This window comes from Lampris incognitus, chromosome 8, assembly GCF_029633865.1.
Source record: "Lampris incognitus isolate fLamInc1 chromosome 8, fLamInc1.hap2, whole genome shotgun sequence".
In the NCBI taxonomy this organism is placed as follows: Eukaryota; Metazoa; Chordata; class Actinopteri; order Lampriformes; family Lampridae; genus Lampris; species Lampris incognitus.
In genome coordinates, this window is record NC_079218.1 from 55,329,921 (window position 1) to 55,348,990 (window position 19,070).

General features: G+C 43.7%; 1 protein-coding gene across 2 annotated transcripts in view; it reads left to right on the forward strand.

Moving 5' to 3' along the window:
* Window positions 1–15,492, forward strand: part of uimc1 (ubiquitin interaction motif containing 1) — an 80,972-nt gene extending 65,480 nt beyond the window's left edge. For both annotated transcript variants that reach the window (XM_056284867.1, XM_056284868.1), the window contains 5 exons: window positions 10,480–10,561; window positions 11,408–11,519; window positions 11,809–11,857; window positions 14,296–14,335; window positions 14,969–15,492. In XM_056284867.1, the coding sequence (XP_056140842.1) occupies window positions 10,480–10,561; window positions 11,408–11,519; window positions 11,809–11,857; window positions 14,296–14,335; window positions 14,969–15,167 (482 nt within the window). In that variant the 3' untranslated portion in view covers window positions 15,168–15,492. The remainder of the gene's footprint in view (window positions 1–10,479; window positions 10,562–11,407; window positions 11,520–11,808; window positions 11,858–14,295; window positions 14,336–14,968) is intronic.
* The last annotated feature ends 3,578 nt before the right edge of the window (window positions 15,493–19,070 follow it).

Genomic DNA, 19,070 nt, shown 5'->3' on the forward strand with positions numbered 1-19,070 from the left:
TCTTCGGTTTATGTTCAACTCCCGAGATTCATTCCAACAGCTATATTGTGCAATGTTCCAGGAAATCTGATGGTCCTTTAAAAGGCTTAAGATTACTTGCATTCAGTTTTATAAATAGTAGGACTTAAGTCATTAAAATGTCCTAGATTTTATTTCATGCGGTCTACATAGCTACATTATGATTTAGTTGAGTTCTTCTTTATAGAAAAATCTAAATTATTGATATTCTGTAAAACCCAAAGCCTACTTAACTTCTACACTAAACCTATACTTGCCTGCTACACTTGCCTGTTGGGGGGGGGGGGAGTACAGTACTCAAAAGTAATGAGAAAAAGTGTCAAATAACATTCATGTAATTTTTCTTTTTTTAATTCAATTTTTCTAAATAAACATACATACAAAATATAATGTTACAGGACTGGTCCATAAAAGAAGAGGGAGAATTTTAAAAAAAAAATACTAAAAAATGAGGCACAGCACTTACATAAGAGAAACAATATAGTGAAATTAAATAATTATTGTATACGTGGATCCGATTCATACCCAATATCCCCAATTCAATCATTTATCCACAGTTGTTACCCACTTAAGTCCAAATTATATTTAACTCCCAGAAATTCCAATAGTTTCTTCCATTTCTGCAGAAAAAGATGAGTCCTTCCATCAATATACGTAGTGTCCTATTTTTTCCAGTCACAACCTCAGAGATCAGAGATTTTCACATGGAAATAGAAGGAGGGTCATACCTGACCCACTTCACCGTGATGGCTTTCCTCACCAACATTAGAAGCGACTGAGAGTCGTTTCCAAGCAGACATAAAAGTGGATTTGCTGACACCCGTTGACCTATTGCTGTACTGATGTTTGAACATACACTCACCGGCCACTTTATTAGGCACACCTGTCCAACTGCTCGTTAACGCAAATTTCTAATCAGCCAATCACATGGCAGCAACTCAATGCATTTAGGCATGTAGACATGGTCAAGACGATCTGCTGCAGTTCAAACCGAGCATCAGAATGGGGAAGAAAGGTGATTTAAGTGACTTTGAACGTGGCATGGTTGTTGGTGCCAGACGGGCTGGTCTGAGTATTTCAGAAACTGCTGATCTACTAGGATTTTCACGCACAACCATCTCTAGGGTTTACAGAGAATGGTCCGAAAAAGAGAAAATATCCAGTGAGCGGCAGTTCTGTGGGCGAAAATGCATTGTTGATGCCAGAGGTCAGAGGAGAATGGCCAGACTGGTTCGAGCTGATAGAAAGACAACAGTAACTCAAATAACCACTCATTACAACCGAGGTATGCAGAAGAGCATCTCTGGATGCACAACACGTCGAACCTTGAGGCAGATGGACTACAGCAGCAGAAGACCACACCGGGTGCCACTCCTGTCAGCTAAGAACAGGAAACTGAGGCTACAATTCGCACAGGCTCACCAAAATTGGACAATAGAAGATTGGAAAAACATTGCCTGGTCTGATGAGTCTCGAATTTGGCGTCAACAACATGAAAGCATGGATCCATCCTGCCTTGTATCAACGGTTCAGGCTGGTGGTGGTGGTGTAATGGTTTGGGGGATCTTTTCTTGGCACACTTTGGGCCCCTTAGTACCAATTGAGCATTGTGTCAACGCCACAGCCTACTTGAGTATTGTTGCTGACCATGTCCATCCCTTTATGACCACAGTGTTCCCATCTTCTGATGGCTACTTCCAGCAGGATAACACGCCATTTCATAAAGCTCGAATCATCTCAGACTGGTTTCTTGAACATGACAATGAGTTCACTGTACTCAAATGGCCTCCACAGTCACCAGATCTCAATCCAATAGAGCACCTTTGGGATGTGGTGGACCGGGAGATTCGCATCATGGATGTGCAGCCGACAAATCTGCAGCAACTGCGTGATGCTATCATGTCAATATGGACCAAACTCTCTGAGGAATGATTCCAGTACCTTGTTGAATCTATGCCACGAAGGATTAAGGCAGTTCTGAAGGCAAAAGGGGGTCCAACCCGGTACTAGCAAGGTGTACCTAATAAAGTGGCCAGTGAGTGTATTGCCCTTCAGAATAACTGCATTTTGTTGCATTCCCACAAGCAATGCAGCATAGTACCTGCACGAGTTTTACATTTAGGACAATTTTGTGAAATTCCTGCTTTATACTTACTATAAATATACGGTGATATATAGATATTATGGAGGATATTATATTTTAATTCTTTATATCTATTGCAGATTGAAATTCTGGAAAGCAACTGCAGGCTGTCATCCCACACATCATTCATTATCTATCACATATTTGAGCAATGTACACCAAGATGTTCTTAACCATGCAAGTTTGTCCAAGTTCAAACTTAACATCTCAGAATAATATGTAGATCAGGAATCAGGACCACTTTATTTGTCATTTCACTTCATGTACTTGCGCACATAAAATGAAACAAAATGCCATTTCCCCCAGCCCACAGCAGTGCAACATACAGACTAAAACACATTCAAAAACTACAAGAACACACATATTCAAACCAACACATATATCCAAAATAAAGAAGAAAAAAATCACTGTCCAAGGGATCAAACACCAGCCACCAGAATGACTGTCGGAACCACCGGTCTGCATGGGCTACCAGTTAGCCTAGCCTGTCCCGATTACGTGTCCTGTCAGACCACCCCCCGTGTTTCCTCCAGAATCATAAACAACATAGATGTAGGATATAATATTTTTGGAAGGAATGTCATCTTAATAAGGTTAATTCTGCCAAGAAATTATATAGGGAGGCTCTTCCATCTTGTTGAGGTTTCTTTGAGATTCTTTATCCAAAGATTAATATTTTCTGTATATAGCTGATTAATTTTGGGGGTAACTTTGATTCCTAAATAATTAAATCCCGATGGAGCCCAGCAAAAAGGCTTGACATGGGCCGGCTCAGTGTTTCCACTGTTGCCCAAGAGCATTATTTCTGATTTATCAAAATTGACCTTATACCCAGATATTGGGCCAAATTCTGTGATACTTTCAGTTAAGGCTGGTAGTGACTTAGTGGGGTCCATTAATGTCAAAAGGATATTGCCAGCGTATAATATAACCTTATGTTGTTTTGTACCAGTCATTACTCTCTGAATATTTGGCTTTTGTCTGATAGCCATTGCTAAGAGCTCTATAGCCAGAGCAAATAGAATAGGAGACAGTGTGCTTCCTTAAGCCATGCCTCTTGTTAATTTAAAGGGAGCAGATAGCAGACTGTTTGTAAGAACTGTGGTTGTAGGTGCTTTATATAAGCGTTTGATCCACCCCAAAAAATTTGACCCTAAACCGAATCTCTTCATTGCTTCGAACATATATTCATATTCAATTCTGTCAAAGGCCTTTTCAGCAGCCATAGAAACAACAGCACCCAGAATACTGGTCCTGAGGCTGAGAGCACAAACCTGCTCTATTATCACACCTCAGGAACAGAGCACATCACCAATTAGACTCAATCAAATTATGAAACAGTTAAAACAAAACTACATCACCCATTGGCAAACACAAATAAAAACAGCAAAATGCAGTGCTATCTGGCTCTAAATCGACAGTACACCACGGTGATTGATCAACAACTAAAAAGAACCTTGGCTGTGTACAGACTGAGTGAGCACAGCCTTGCTATTGAAAAGGGGAGACTCAGGAAAACCTGCTCCCTGCAGAGCAAAGGCTGTGCTGTCACTGCACCCTCATCATCATCACCCTCATCATCATCATCATCATCACTGCACCCTGAGTGAGCCTGAAACAGACCTACACTTCCTCACCACATGTGAGAAATATAAACATCTTAGAGAAGCACATTTTAAACTATTCGAACTAATAACAAAAGGTTTTCTTAACCTATCAGATGAAGAAACGCTACCAGTCCTACAAGGAGAAGACCCAAAGAGCTGTAAGTTAGCAGCAGTCTATGTTGCTGCCTGCCATAAAGTGAGGGACAGTGAGTGACAGTCACCTGACACACGTCGTTGCTGCTATATTCGATGACAGTATATTCTTTTGTTTTGTACTATGTTTCTTTGCCGTAGTATGTTTGTTTGCCGTAGTATGTTTGTTTTCAGTAATGTTTTCCAATTAATGTTTAGCTTTTTTCAGTGTTTAAGTGCTGGCTTGGCAAAATGTACATCGTTACGTCATGCCAATAAAGCCATTTGAATTTGAAATTGAATAGGCGTCTTGTGTTGTGATAAGAGTCTTGACCCTTAGTAAAACCTGTCTGGTCTGCATCCACAGTGGCAGTCAAAACGTGCTCTAGCCTGAGAGCCAGTATCTTAGGTAATATCTTATTGTCCACTCCTACTACTACTGCTTTTGGCTGCTCCCGTTGGGTCGCCACAGCGGATCATCTGTTTCCATTTCTTCCTGTCCTCTGCATCTTATTGTCCACTCCAAGAAGGCTAATTGGCCTGTAGGAAGAATATAGTTTTGGGTTCCTATTTTTGTTTGCTATTAGCATAGGCCGCGGAACGCATTTCGAATGGGTAGGGCCAAGAATGATGTGACGCCCCCCCCCAAGCCACACTCGTTAACGCATAACTTTATTTATTATTATTTATTATTGCCGTTTTTATTTGTCCTGATTATAGCCTACACTTGAGTCACAATCAAATAGTATAATCAGTATGATTAAAAAGCATAAATCATTTGACACGCCAAGTCCAGTTGCATAGGATTAAAAAATGTCAACGCTCACCACCCCGTCTTAAACGTTCCCAAAGAAGTTCCTCCATCTCTCGTTGTGCTGGATGAAGTCATTGGCAATGGTGAGACCATCCACATTGGCCAAAGCATCCCTGTGTGTGTGGCTGAACATCAAGTCATTGAGTCTCCTTTGAGTCATTGTTGACCTTAGATAAGTCTTCATATGATGAAGGCTTGAAAAAGACCTCTCGGCGCTGGCAGTTGACACGGGAATTGTATAAAACAATTTCAACAGCCTGTGTACATCTGGCAATAGGGTTTTCGCTACCGGAGCAGCATTCATTGCCGATGTTACTGATGCTACCATTGTGACGGTAATTCCAGACGTTCGGATCGCATCTGGCAGCATATTCAACTATGCGCATAAACTGTCAAAGTCAAAATCCTTCTCGTAGAGTGACACTGTGGAGGACGGGAAACTGCCCAACTCCCCTTTAGCCGCAAATACAATCAGACGTTCCAGGTCAGCTGTCACATGCAGGTCTCTCTGCTCAAAACGCCGGTCCATTTCACCATCAAGAAGATCAAGAACTTCAAAGTACAGTCTCCTATAATGATTCACTGGGCTCTGGAATGTTTGCACAGCCTCTCCGGTATCCAATTTTTGGGGGCGTTTCTGTTGCCTGGGCAACACAGGGGCATCGGTTAGGTCCTTTGAATCCTGTACCATTGTCTTGTAATAATAATAATAATAATAATAAATCAATCTTATATAGTGCTTTTCAAGTACTCAAAGTCGCTTTACAATAAATGGAGTGAAACAAGACGACAGATGAACATAACACAGACATACAGGGGTGGATGGGAAGGGGGGCTACGAGAGGGAGAAGCGGCAGCCACAGATGACGCCAGCAGTACTCTCCCACTTGGACAGATATAAAGGGAAAGAAAAACAAACATCATAAATCACATAAATCACAGATGCAGGTCAAGCGCTCAGTCCCCAGCCTGCCCCAGACCAGGGGTGTATGAGCGGACGGGGGGGGGGCACGAGAAGGCAGTGGAGAAAAGGTGTGTCTTGAGACGGGATTGGAAGAGTGCGAGGGATTCTGAGTCTCTAATGATTTGGGGAAGTGAGTTCCAGAGCCTGGGAGCTGCTCTGGAGAAGGCTCGGTCACGAAAGCCACGGAGGTTGGACCTGGGGGTAGAGAGAAGGGAGGCTGAGGTGGATCTGAGGAACCGAGAGGGTTCGTAGGGGGAGAGGAGATCGTGAGGTATGGGGGAGTCAATTTGTGAAGGGCTTTATAAGTAAGAACCAGGATTTTCTAATTGATCCGGTGGGAGATGGGTAGCCAATGGAGGTCTTTTAGGACTGGGGTGATGTGGTGCCAGGATTTGGTGAAAGTTAAAAGTCGGGCGGATGCGTTCTGGACCAATTGGAGTCTCTTGATAGAGCTAGCACTGATGCCATAGAGGAGTGAGTTGCAGTAATCAAGGCGGGAGGAGATAAAGGCATGGATCAGTATCTCAGCAGCAGGGCGTGTGAGAGAGGATCTTATTTTTGCAATGTTGCGAAGGTGGTAGAAGGAGGATTTGACCATTTGGCGGATATGTGGCTCAAGGGAGAGGGTGGGATCAAGGATCACACCAAGATTGAGTGCCTGGGGGGAAGGGGAGACAGTAGTACCATCGATGGTGAATGCAAGGTTGTTGATTTGGCTGAGAGTGGACTTGGAGCCAATGAAGAGAAGTTCAGTTTTGTCACTGTTGAGTTTGAGGAGGTTTTGCTGCATCCAGACCTTAACTGCAGGCAGACAGGAGTCGATGTGAGAGAGGGGTGGATTGTGAGGGGATTTGGTGCTGACGTATATCTGGGTGTCATCAGCATAACAGTGGAAGTCCAAGTTGAAATGGCGGAGAATCTGACCAAGAGGGAGGATGTAGATGATGAAAAGGAGTGGGCCGAGTACAGAACCTTGGGGAACACCTTGTGTGACTGTGGATGGAACAGAGGAGTGGTTGTGAAGTGAGATGAAGTGTGACCTGTTGGAGAGGTAAGACTGGAGCCAGCTGAATACGGTGCCTTCAATACCAACATCTTTCACTCTGGTGAGCAGGGTGTTGTGGCTCACAGTATCGAAGGCTGAACTCAGGTCGAGGAGGATGAGGATGTTAAGGGCTCCAGTATCAGCAGAGATGAGGAGATCATTAAGTACTTTAAGGAGTGCAGTTTCAGTGCTGTGGAGTGGGCGAAAACTAGACTGGAGGGGTTCAAGTAGGTTGTTGGAGTGTAGGTAGGTTTGGAGTGTGGCAACAATGCGTTCCAGGGTTTTAGAGAGGAAGGGGAGATTGGAAATTGGCCAGTAGTGGTTGAGGCCGGATGGATCAAGACCAGGTTTCTTGAGAATTGGGGTGACAGCTGCAGTTTTGTAGGAAGACGGGACAATTTCATGGGACAGTGAGGAATTGAAAAGGTTGGTGAGGTAGGGGCAAAGGGGGTGGAGGCATTTCTTTACTAGGAGGGTGGGGAGGGGATCAAGGGAGCAGGTTGTGGATTTTGATGAGCTGATGAGCTCAGAGATAGTGGTAGGGGCAACTGGAACAAACCGGGAGAGGCGGCGATCAGGGGGAGGGGTATGGAGGTCAAGAGGAATGGGGAGAAGAGGGTCCCGAGTAGGTGCTGCTGAGTCAGACGCAGGGGACAGTGATTTGTTGATAGCAGCGATTTTGTCTGCAGAAAATTGGAGAAATTAGTTACATTGTTCAGCAGTAGAGTTGGAGAGGGCATCGGCATGGGGCTTGAGGAGGTTGTTTACAGTGGCGATGAGGGTGTGGGGGTTGTGGTTGAAATCATTAATGATGGCGGAAAAATAGGCAGACTTGGCAGCGGTGAGGGCATCTTTATAGGCAGAGAGGTGGAGGTTGTGGGCGTTTCAATTGGTGAAAAACACATAAACGCAAGGTGCAGGCCAAAGAATGTGCTAAATTTGTCAAGGACTGCCAGAATGCCCCCAGCTTTCCTGCCAGTTTCATCATGTGATTTTTCATTTAGTTGTGTCATTAGAGAGGAAAGAACAGCGTGATGTGTCACTTCTTGCACTAAATCCAACACATCCCTGATGGCCTTGCATTGTTTCCCAGTGTCCTGCAAACATAAATTCAAACAATGCGCAAAGCAATGCACATATATGGCTGCAGGAATACTCCGTTTAAATGTTGCGGCAACTCCATTCACATGGCCAGACATACTTGTGGCGCCATCGTATGCCTGTCCCCGGCACATACTCGGCAAAATGTTACAGCGGATCAGGATGTCATTTAGTGCAGTGACAATGGTTGAGTCGTCGGCTTTGGGTAAATCAAATAATCCAATAAAATCCTCGTGAACGACATAGCTGTCATCAACCCAGCGAAACAGAGACACAAGCTGTTCTTTGGTTGAAATGTCTCTGGTCTCGTCCGCTAGGAATGCATAAAATTCATCACGAATAGGCGAAATTACCTGGCCTAACATGCAACATGAAATTAAATGAATCAGCTCATGTATTATGTCATGGCTCATGTAATTTTTTTCAGCGAGCCATTGGTAAATTTCTGGACAGTCCTGGGCTCGCAATTGCAATAGCTTGTAAATGTTGCTATTCTGGGGATCATGACCATCTAAAGCGATGCCCTGACCCATGAGATACATAATAGATGTTATCTCTTTGACTAGCATCTCTTTTTGCTTAGCTTTCAGTTGCGTGTCTAATTGGGCTGCAATGCTAGGTTGCTGGGAAACGTGTAACTGGTAGTAAGCCATGGCCTCTCTGTGGTATTTACTACTTTCATCTTTTCGAAAAGAATGTGCAGCATTTTTCCAATTTTGAAATCCAAGCACTGAAAATGCATTCTCGTTGGTTTTGCTTAAACCCGAACTGAGTCCTTTCATTGTCCAAAAGCGACATTGTGTGCAGAAAAGTTTTGCTCTTGTTTGACACAATGTTAGCCATCTGTGGTCCTTGAACCACTGGGGTTGAACAGACCGGTTTCTTTGAGAGGACCCTTCTCCCTGTACCCTTTTTGTACCTGCGAGAACAGCGGTGTCGTCTGGTTGACTGGACTTTGAGAGATCCCTGCAGCACTCACTGGAACAGTGGACTTCTGCGAGGCTCGTAACATTAGAGGTAGCGGCAGAGGGTCGAACACTAGTTGGAGCACTGACAGTTCTGGGGCTAATTAGCAATTCTACTTCTGGTTTCTCAAGCTCAGAGGGCTCATTGTCAGCTGGGGTGAGGCTCATAACGTTGAGGGTAGCGGCAGAGGGGCTAGTTGGAGCAGCGACAGTTAGAAATTCTACTTCTGGTTCCTCAGAGGGCTCATTGTGGGCTGGAGTGACGGTGGTTGTCTCAGCTACCTTGGTTAACTTTGACCCGAAGAAATCAGTTATTTTTTCGACACTTCATCATTAATTTTAACGTTACTATTGCTTAAAGTTTAGCGAACACACTAGCAGTTAGTCTACTTACATAGAGCGCTGGTATTTTGTTCTGTGAAATTCACGTCCATGTGACGCTAAGCTGACATGACACAAATAACCAATCAATCATTAGGAAACAGATTTTGTTGCTTGTGATAGGCTACGTACTGTACGTAGGCTTACAGCTAGTGGAAATTAGCCCGGGAAGTGCGCAAAAGTGCAATACATTAAGAATGTAACGTATTTGCGATCTGCTCAGACCCTAGAGACTTTTAAATCTTGGTTAAAGACCTACCTCTTCTCACTGGCATTCAATTCAAGTTGAGCTAGACACCGTGATTTTATTGTGGAAATATACTTTTACGCTTGTGTTTTGTTGTTTACATTTTAATTCCTTTATTTTACTTTTACATTTATTTTTATATTCATATGTGTTACTTATTTTATATTGTATTTTAAGCTTGTGCAGCACTTTGGTTCAACTGTGGTTGTTTTAAATGTGCTATATAAATAAACTTGACTTGACTTGACATGTTTATGTTTGATGAACACCAAAGTAGGTATGGCCACAGCCCTACTGGCCATACCGGTTCCGCAGCCTATGGTTATTACTGTTATATTGGCCCTATACATTGAATCTGGGAGTTTAGAATCTTCAAATGATTTATTAAAAACCCTTAACAATAGATTTTTTTTCCTTCATCATTTTAAAAAACTCAACCGGGAAGCCCTCCTCTTCTGGACGTTTCCCTGGCTGGAGTGTGGAGAAAGCTTTATCTAATTCTAATTGGGAAATCGGGGACTCCAATAGGTTTGCTTGATCCTCTGATATCTGTAGAATAGTTTAAATTATTTAAGAAGTAACCCCCCCCCCATTTAGGGAAAAAAAAAATCCTAGAATTGCCCCTACTTGGACCACCTCTCTCTTGAGACATTCCAGCATGATTTGTCCTAAAATCAGTCTTAAGTTTGTTTATATTTGGTCTTAAAGTCTTAAATTTCACTCTGTGATACCTGTGGACACCTGGTGGAAGGGGATGTGGAGGAGGTGGTGGTTTGGGAACTTTAGAATAACCGCGCCTCCTGTAAGTTTGGGCCGGGTTCAGCCAAACATCTGTGAAGGCTGAAGTCAGCTGGAGACTCCAGTGTGTCACCTATTCTAACCCATCCCTTCTTTAAACTCACATCGAAACCAGGTTTCTCCACACAACACAGAGAATACTCTGATCAGATCATGTTGTCTTGTTAAATTGTTCATCCCAACACTTTCTTTTTCTGTTCCTTCCTTGTTAGCATGTGGATATCTGAGACTCAGCATTTGACTGTTCTCTTCTCTGATTGGCAGCATCACTGACACCTCGCAAGAAGAGAAGCAAAAGGGCGGAGGTGGCGGCACCAGACCGGACTGAACATTCTGACTTTGACAAGTAAGTCAGTATGCCTCTCCTATCAGGACAGTCAGTTTCCGTCCATTCCAGACACGACAACACCATTCTGACTTAGATTTAATTTGAGGCTTTCACAATATGACAATTGGCCCAACATGTTGCCCCGTACAGTCCAAAATAAAATAATCAGTGACCTCTCCCACTCAGCCCACCATCTCTTCCGAAAGCTTCTCTCCTCTGGAAGGCGCTACAGGTCCATATCAACCGAAACCACTCGATTCAAAAACTGCTTCTTTCCTACTGCAGTCAGAGCACCTAACAGCCCTTGCTAGCCCCCATTGCTACATGACCCCATATGCACTGGACTGAACTCACACTGGACTGGTTTGCAGTGAGACATCAATCATTGTACCGTCTTCCTATTGAGCTACTTGATATGCGGGGGAACTGAACTGTACATGCCATATATTCACTGTACATATTCTGACATTGATTTATTTCCTTTTTGTGTGTGTTGTTGTCATGGTTTATGATGCTGCTTGTTTTTCTTTCTTTTTGCACTGGAACTGAACTACCATGCTGCACCAAAACAATTATCACCAACATTGTTGTGTGATAATTATCTATCTATATATCTAACTAAAAGCTTTAAACAAACACAACTTTCTCATTAGTGAAGCTACAGTATTGAAATATGGTACATGGATGAATTTCTCTGAACGTTTTTGTCTCTGTGCATAAAGCTCTGCACACTTCTCTTTTTCTGCAAATTTATGTCGTGTTTTTTGTGCCTTTAAAAGGGACATTAGTGGTTAATGATATGCTCACTATTATCTTGTTCTTTATAGCTTGTTAAAAGTTAAATAGTTTTCTGACGTATCACAGGCCTGCTGAGAAGAGAGAGAAGTGTTACATCTGCCAGAAAGCCATTCCACTCAGAGATTACAAGAGGCATACAGAGGACTGCATCCAACAGCGGTCTGTCAAGGCTGCAATGGTATGCTTCCATTTTTATCACATAACCCCACCAACAAAACTCCACCACACAATAACCGCTGTGTTGGAAATTACACCATCTGAGCCATGTACCGAGCTCAAACCTTTTATGTGTGAATGAGAAATGACTTTCCTGTGGTATTTTTATGTTTTGTGCCTTTCATCAAAATGATTGATGAAGCCTGAGTGTATATGTGTACAAAATGTCTATCATTGGGGAAAACGTATCCTCATTGTTGGTTGAGCTGATAGGAAAGAGTCTCAGTATTTTTCTAATGTCTGACCTTCAGAAAGGAAACCTGTTGACGGCTCTGGAGCAGACAGAGAGCAGAGACTCTGGTAAGTCTGAATTAACTTAGCAGCTCATACAGAACCCATAACAGCCCCCCTATTATCTTACCTTAAGACAACTCGATAATGTTTTTGATTACCATCACTCATTTCTAAGATGATCCGTTTTATCTGTTTAATCATCTTTTTTTTCCTTCGTTTTTTTATTGTTGTTTTGTATTTCCTGTATGTGTGAAGAACCCTGTCAGAACCAAATGTTGTTCATCCCACTAGTCATTTAATTATTATATTTGTTGATATTTTTTATTGTTGGTATTTATTTTACCGGACCGGACCGTTGTGGCGAAGGAGCTGAGCCGGGAGGCAAAGCTCTCAATGTACCAGTCAGTCTTCCTTCCAACCCTCACCTATGGTCATGAACTTTGGGTAGTGACCGAAAGGGTGAGATCACGGATACAAGCGGCTGAAATTAGTTTCCTCTGTAGGTTGTCTGGGCTCAGCCTTAGAGATAGGGTGAGGAGCTCGGACATCCGGAGGGAACTTGGAGTGGAACCGCTGCTCCTTCGCATTGAAAGGAGCCAGTTGAGATGGTTCGGGCATCTGATTAGGATGCCCCTGGGCACCTTCCTTTGGAAGTTTACCGGGCACGGCCAACTGGGAGGAGATCCTGGGGTAGACCCAGAACTCACTGGAGGGGCTACAAGTCCAATCTGGCCTGGGAATGCCTTGGGATCCCCAGGAGGCGCTGGAGGGCGTTGCTGTGGAGAGGGATGTCTGGAGTGCTGTACTTGGCTTGCTGCCACCACAACCCGACCCCTGAAAAGCGGCTGAAGATGAGATGAGATTTTTATCATTGATGAATTTTGATTTACCGATAATTGGAAGGGACCGGAGGGTGTGGTCCAATTACCGGGGCATCACATTGCTCAGCCTCCCTGGGATAGTCTATTCTAAGGTGCTCGAAAGGAGGTGCCAACCGATTGTCGAACCTTGGATCCAGGAAGAACAATGCAGATTCCGTCCTGGCCACGAAACAACGGACCAACTCCTTACCCTTGTAGAAGTGCTGAGGGAGGCATGAGAGTTTGGCCAGCCAGTCTGCATGTGTTTTGTGGACTTGGAGAAGGCTTATGACCGTGTACCCTGGGGCACTCTGTGGGGGGGTACTGCGGGAGTATGGGGTACCAGGGCAGTTGCTACAAGCCATCCGATCCTTGTATAACCAAAGTGAGAGCTGTGTCCACATTCTCGCCACAAAGTCAAACACATTTTTGGTGGGTGTCGGATTTCGCCAAGGTTGTTCCTCATCTCCGATTCTGTTTATGATATTCATGGTCAGGATCTCAAGGCACAGCCAAGGTGAGGAGTGTGTCCGTTTTGGGAACCTCAGAATTGCATCTCTGCTCTTTGCAGATGATGTGGTTTTGTTGGCTTCATCAGAATGCGACCTCCAGTGTGCACTGGGGCGGTTTGCAGCTGAGTGTGAAATGGCCAGGATGAGAGTCAGCACCTCCAAGTCTGAGTCCATGGTTCTCTACCGGAAAATGGTGGATTGCTCCCTCCGGGTTGGGGATGAGTTGTTGTTAAGTTGTTAAGTGTTGTTGTTTAGTTGTTAAGTGATGGAGTTCAAGTATCTCGGGCTCTTGTTCATGAGAGTGGGTAGAAAGAATGGAGAGGGAGATTCGACAGGTGGATTGGTGCAGCATCAGCAGTAATGCAGACATTGTACCGGACCATTGTAGTGAAGAGGGAGCTGAGCCAGGAGGCAAACTCTCAATTTACCAATCAGTCTTCATTCCAATCCTCACCTATGGTTATGAGCTTTGGGTAGTGACCGAAAGGGCGAGATCACGGATTCAAGTGGCTGAAATGAGTTTCCTTTGTAGGGTGTCTGGGCTCAGCCTTAGAGATAGGGTGAGGAGCTCGGAGTAGAGCCACTGCTCCTTGGCGTTGAAAGGAGCCAGTTGAGGTGGTTCAGGCATCTGATTAGGATGCCTCCTGGGCACCTTGCTTCGGAGGTTTTCCGGACACGTCCAACTGGGAGGAGACCCCAGGGTAGACCTTGAACTCGCCAACCCAATCTGGCCTGGCGATGCCTTGGGATACCCCAGGAGGAGCTGGAGGGCGTTGCTGGGGAGAGGGATGTCTGGAGTGCCCTACTTCGCTTGCTGCCGCTGCAACCCGACCCCGGAGAAGTGGCTGATGATGAGATGAGATTGATGAGATAAACTTTTATTTATTTTCTAGGGAAATTCTCTCCATTTCCCATCATCCCTAATTAAAAAAAAATTTCTTTTCTTATCCTTTTGTCTTCAAAGAGTATTTGAGCAAAGAGACATTTCCCACTATGTGTGACCTCGTCTGTCAGTAAACATGGATGTTCAACTAAGTTTCTGCTGTCGTGCTTTATTAACTGTATTGTCAGTCTTTAAGTTTGCCAGATGTCACGTTTTTGTAATGCCGTCTTTGTCTCTCTGTGTTTCCAGACGCCGGCCCCTCATGTTCAGATTTCAGCAGCAGGCCGAGGTAAGGCAGAAGGATATGTTGTATGTCAGTGTGTTCACCTTCTCCTCGTTTCTGCTTGTTTTGGAGTCTTCCAACTAAACGACATGACACATGCCATTTTCCTCTTCATCAGCAATCAGTTCACAACCAAAGCTTGGAGTCATATTAGTGGTTCTGAAAAGATGGACCTTCCTGAACTTCAGAGAGCGTTGCACTCTGAGCAAAGTCAGGGTTCCCATGTGTCCTGGAAAAAACCTGGATATTTATAGATTAGATTTCCAATCCTGGAAAGCACCTGGAGAATGATAAAATTGATCAAATGTCCTTCAAATATGATTGAAGTCCTTTGAAAATATTGAGGTTTGGTTATGAAATTGGCTGAATGTTTTTCTCCATATGTTTGGGTGTTGAGATGTGACATCTGTGTGAAGTTTGGGTAATATCTTCAGTGACACAGCCCATTTAGAGACTGTTGAGATGATACTGACATTTATGATATAACACCGATAGTTAACACTGAATAATATGACCTTCTGTCAGCAACATCTGTGATGGATATCCGTCACAGACGTTTTCCTGGAAAATGATTTCCTATAAAGAGTGGGAAAACTGGTCTATCCTGACAGCTTCATTTCTGTTCTTTTCCTCTTTCAGAGAGGTGATTGACTTGGTGTGTCGAGATGAGGATGAAGATGAGACGCCGTCTTTGAGGGTCAGTGACTCGCCGATCCGATCCTTCACCTCGATCTCAGAGGCCACAGACTCTCTGGTGGACTTCAGGAACCAATACTCTGCCAGGCAGCCCAGCCAAAGACGCCAGAGAGGAGGATTTAAGAGGAAACTAAAACGATGAGCTGTCTTTTTGAAACTACTGTAAAGAACCTTGACCTGTGACCTGGGAGTTATAAGGTTTCATCTCTCATTCTGGTAAAACGTGATGCATGTAATGCACATTTTACAAACAGGCCTCTACATGTGATGCATATTTGATTTTTTTTCAAATTGTTTGTGAACGTGAAGTAATGCAAATTAAAACCGCAATATTACTTTTGCTACACAGTATGTGGAAACTCATAATCTCAAAACTGCTCCAGAAGTAAATGAATCCTAAGCATTCCAAGCTCATTGGGTTTTTTTAATTTTATTCTTCAGGGTTTATAATATTTCTGTCCCACCAAGTAATATTTTATATATTTTGTTGTCATACTAGACAGTTTAAGATGTTCTCTCTTTTGTTACAGCAACTTCCACTTTAACTGTTGGTTTGACTGAAGGTCCAACCATACGATTTGGCTACAATGTTAACAGATGGTTTGTCTCTTCTCAAGTTTGTCTTTAAGTTCATTCATATTATTTTTTAAACTTATTTTTCAGTTTATTTTCTTGTAAATTCATCCCATCATTGTGTAAAACACCGAAGTAAACACAGACATCAGGTTTTGCACAGGGTCGCTAAAGGGGCTGTTTCACAGTTCCTTTCTTTCTTGCTAATCACATGACCAAATGTGAAAGAAAGAAAGCTGATTCAGTTCATCTGGACCAAACGTTTATTGAGAAAAACATTTCATCACTCATTGAAATGTTTCTCCCAATAAACGTTATGTCCAGATGAACTGAGTTCATCCATCCATTTCCTAAATCTCTGATGCAGAACAAAAGTTCACCCTCTTTTTAAATGAGAAGAGATGGTCAGCCTGAAGACTGCTGGTTTTTTTTAACTGATTTTTTATTCAACACATTTATTCAAGACAAGACAAAGAACGTACAACGTGAAGGAGATACGTATACAATTACACCTGTTTTAACTATCCTTTACAGAGCACATACACATGTATAGCACATGCTTACACCGGAAGAAACAAAGAAGAAACAAGTGCAATAGGACTAAAACTCAAATACAAATAAATACAATGAAAAAAAAAGAATAAAGGAAAAAAGAGGTGACTAAAGTTCTGGCATTGCCTGTCTTAATGGTGACCATCTTTCAGCACACGGCCTGTTTTCAGCTGTAAGCTCGCTGTGGTTTTGTCCAGGGTGAAGACATATTTTAACATGCCTCTCCTTTGCGTTATGCTGGGGGGCTGCGGCTTCCAGCAGGAAACTGTAGTTTTATTTTTGCTATTAAAAGCAGAATTATCAGTAATTGTGACTGGTGATGGCCCAAATCTGCGCTCCTTCAAAATTGGAGGTTTTTTACCTACTATCTTGGCACGAGTGTTTGTTGAAAATACAAGTGGCTTTAGCCGCTGCGAAATCAATTCATCTCTCCCGCTTAATCAGTATTAATGAACATAATCCCAGGTTTCACTTTGGCCCTGTATCTACATTCCCTGAAAAGCAGCTGTCTATTATCTGCTCATCATCCACGAGCTTCTAGACTTTTTCTGCAGGAAGGTTGATGAGATCATAAACGAAACACACTGCTCAAAAAAATAAAGGGAACACCTAAAAACACAATATAGACCTCGATGAATGAAATATTTCAGCTGAAAATCTTTATTTATTAGACAGAGGAATGTGTTTAGAGCAAAATAACCTAAGAATGATCAATGGAAATCAAAATCATTAGCCCATCAAGGTCTGGATTCAGAATCATACTCAAAATCAAAGTGGAAAATGAGAACATAGGCTGATCCAACTTCTGTGGAAATTCTTCAAGACGATTCAAAATGAGGCTCAGTAGTGTGTGTGGCCTCCACGTGTCTATATGCACTCCCTACAACGTCTGGGCATGCTCCTGATGAGACGACGGATGGTCTCCTGAGGGATCTTCTCCCAGACCTGGATCAGGGCATCGGTCAACTCCTGGACAGTCTGTGGTGCGACATCGCGTTGGCGGATGGTACGAGACATGATGTCCCAGAGGTGCTCGATTGGATTCAGGTCTGGGGAACGTGCAGGCCAGTCCATAGCATCAATGCCCTCGACATACAGGAACTGCTGACACACTCTGGCCACATGAGGACGAGCATTGTCATGCATGAGCAGGAACCCAGGGCCCACTGCACCAGCATATGGTCTGACAATGGGTCTGAGGATCTCATCCCGGTACCTAATGGCAGTCATGGTACCTCTGGCTAGCACATAGAGGTCTGTGCGGCCCTCCAAGGATATGCTTCCCCAGACCATCACTGACCCACCGCCAAACCGGTCATGCTGGAGGATGTTGCAGGCAGCAGAACGTTCTCCACAGCGTCTCCAGACTCTCTCACGTCTGTCACATGTGTTCAGTGTGAACCTGCTCTCATCTGTGAAGAGCACAGGGCGCCAATGGCGAATCTGCCAACCAAGATGTTCTCTGGCAAAGGTCAATCGAGCTGCACGGTGTTGGGCTGTGAACACAGGCCCCAATTGTGGACGTCGGGCCCTCATACCATCCTCATGCATTCTGTTTCTCACTGTTTGAGCAGAAACCTGCACATTAGTGGCCTGTTGAAGGTCGTTTTGTAGGGCTCCGGCAGCGCTCCTCCTGTTCCTCCTTGCACAAAGGACCAGATAGCGGTCCTGCTGCGGGGTTGTTGTCCTCCTGCGGCCCCCTCCACCTCTCCTGGTGTACTGGCCTGTCTCCTGGTACCTCCTCCATGCTCTGGACACTGTGCTGGGAGACACATCACATCTTCTTGCCACAGCACGCATTGATGTGCCATCCTGGATGAGCTGCACTACCTGAGCAACTTCTGTAGGTTGCAGATACCGCCTCATGCCACCTCTAGTGGTGAGGGCACTAGCAAAATGAAAAACTAACCAAAGATCGGCCAGAAAAGATGAGGACAGGCAAATGGTCTGTGGCCACCACCTGCAAATCCATTCCTTTTATAGGGGTTGTCTTGCAAATTGTCTAATTTCCACCTGGTGGAAATTAGACAATTTACCAAAAGGTGAAATTGATTCACAAATCAGTGTTGCTTCCTAACTGGACAGGTTGATATCTCAAAAGTGTGACTGACTTGGAGCTACATTGCATTGCTTATGTGTTCCCTTTATTTTTTTGAGCAGTGTAGTTCAACTGCAGCGACTCCTGCAGATCCGGTCTTGCCAAGTGCATGTCTGTACAATGAGTCACTGACGGTCTGTTGCTGACGCTTTTGAGACCGTCTCTCCTGGTGCTTTGACTAAGCTCAGGTCAGCTTCTAAACCAGCTACTTGGCCCTTTACCAGCAACACTTTTTGAAGACCTCTGGCCTTTCCTGGGACCTACGGTGCTAGACATTATCACGTACTGCTGTTCCCAGCAGTTTTAAGACAGCTGGAGTTAAATCTCCACTTAAAAAAACGTACCTCGGTCCAGGATCTCTTCAGAAGTGCGGCCTTCATGAGGAACCCAGAGCCGTGTGTGGTTCTGATGTGTTGCAAGAGTTCCATGACACAATGTCCTGTTGCAGTTTGTCAGGAGGAAACCTTCTGTTAGTTGCAGAAACCCTTTTGCAGACCCCTTTCATAACAAGGCACTTTAGCCGTAAAGAGACATATTGGCAAAATGAGGATGTTCACGTTACGTAGTTATTGTGGAGGAAGTCTTCCATTAATGTGAATATTACTCTCTATTCATGTGAATATTACTTTCCATTCATGTGAATATTACTCTACATTCATGTGAATATTACTTTGCATTAATGTGAATATTACTTTCCATTAATGTGAATATTACTCTCCATTAATGTGAATATTACTCTCCACTAATGTGAATATTACTCTCCATTAATGTGAATATTACTCTCCATTAATGTGAATATTACTTTACATTAATGTGAATATT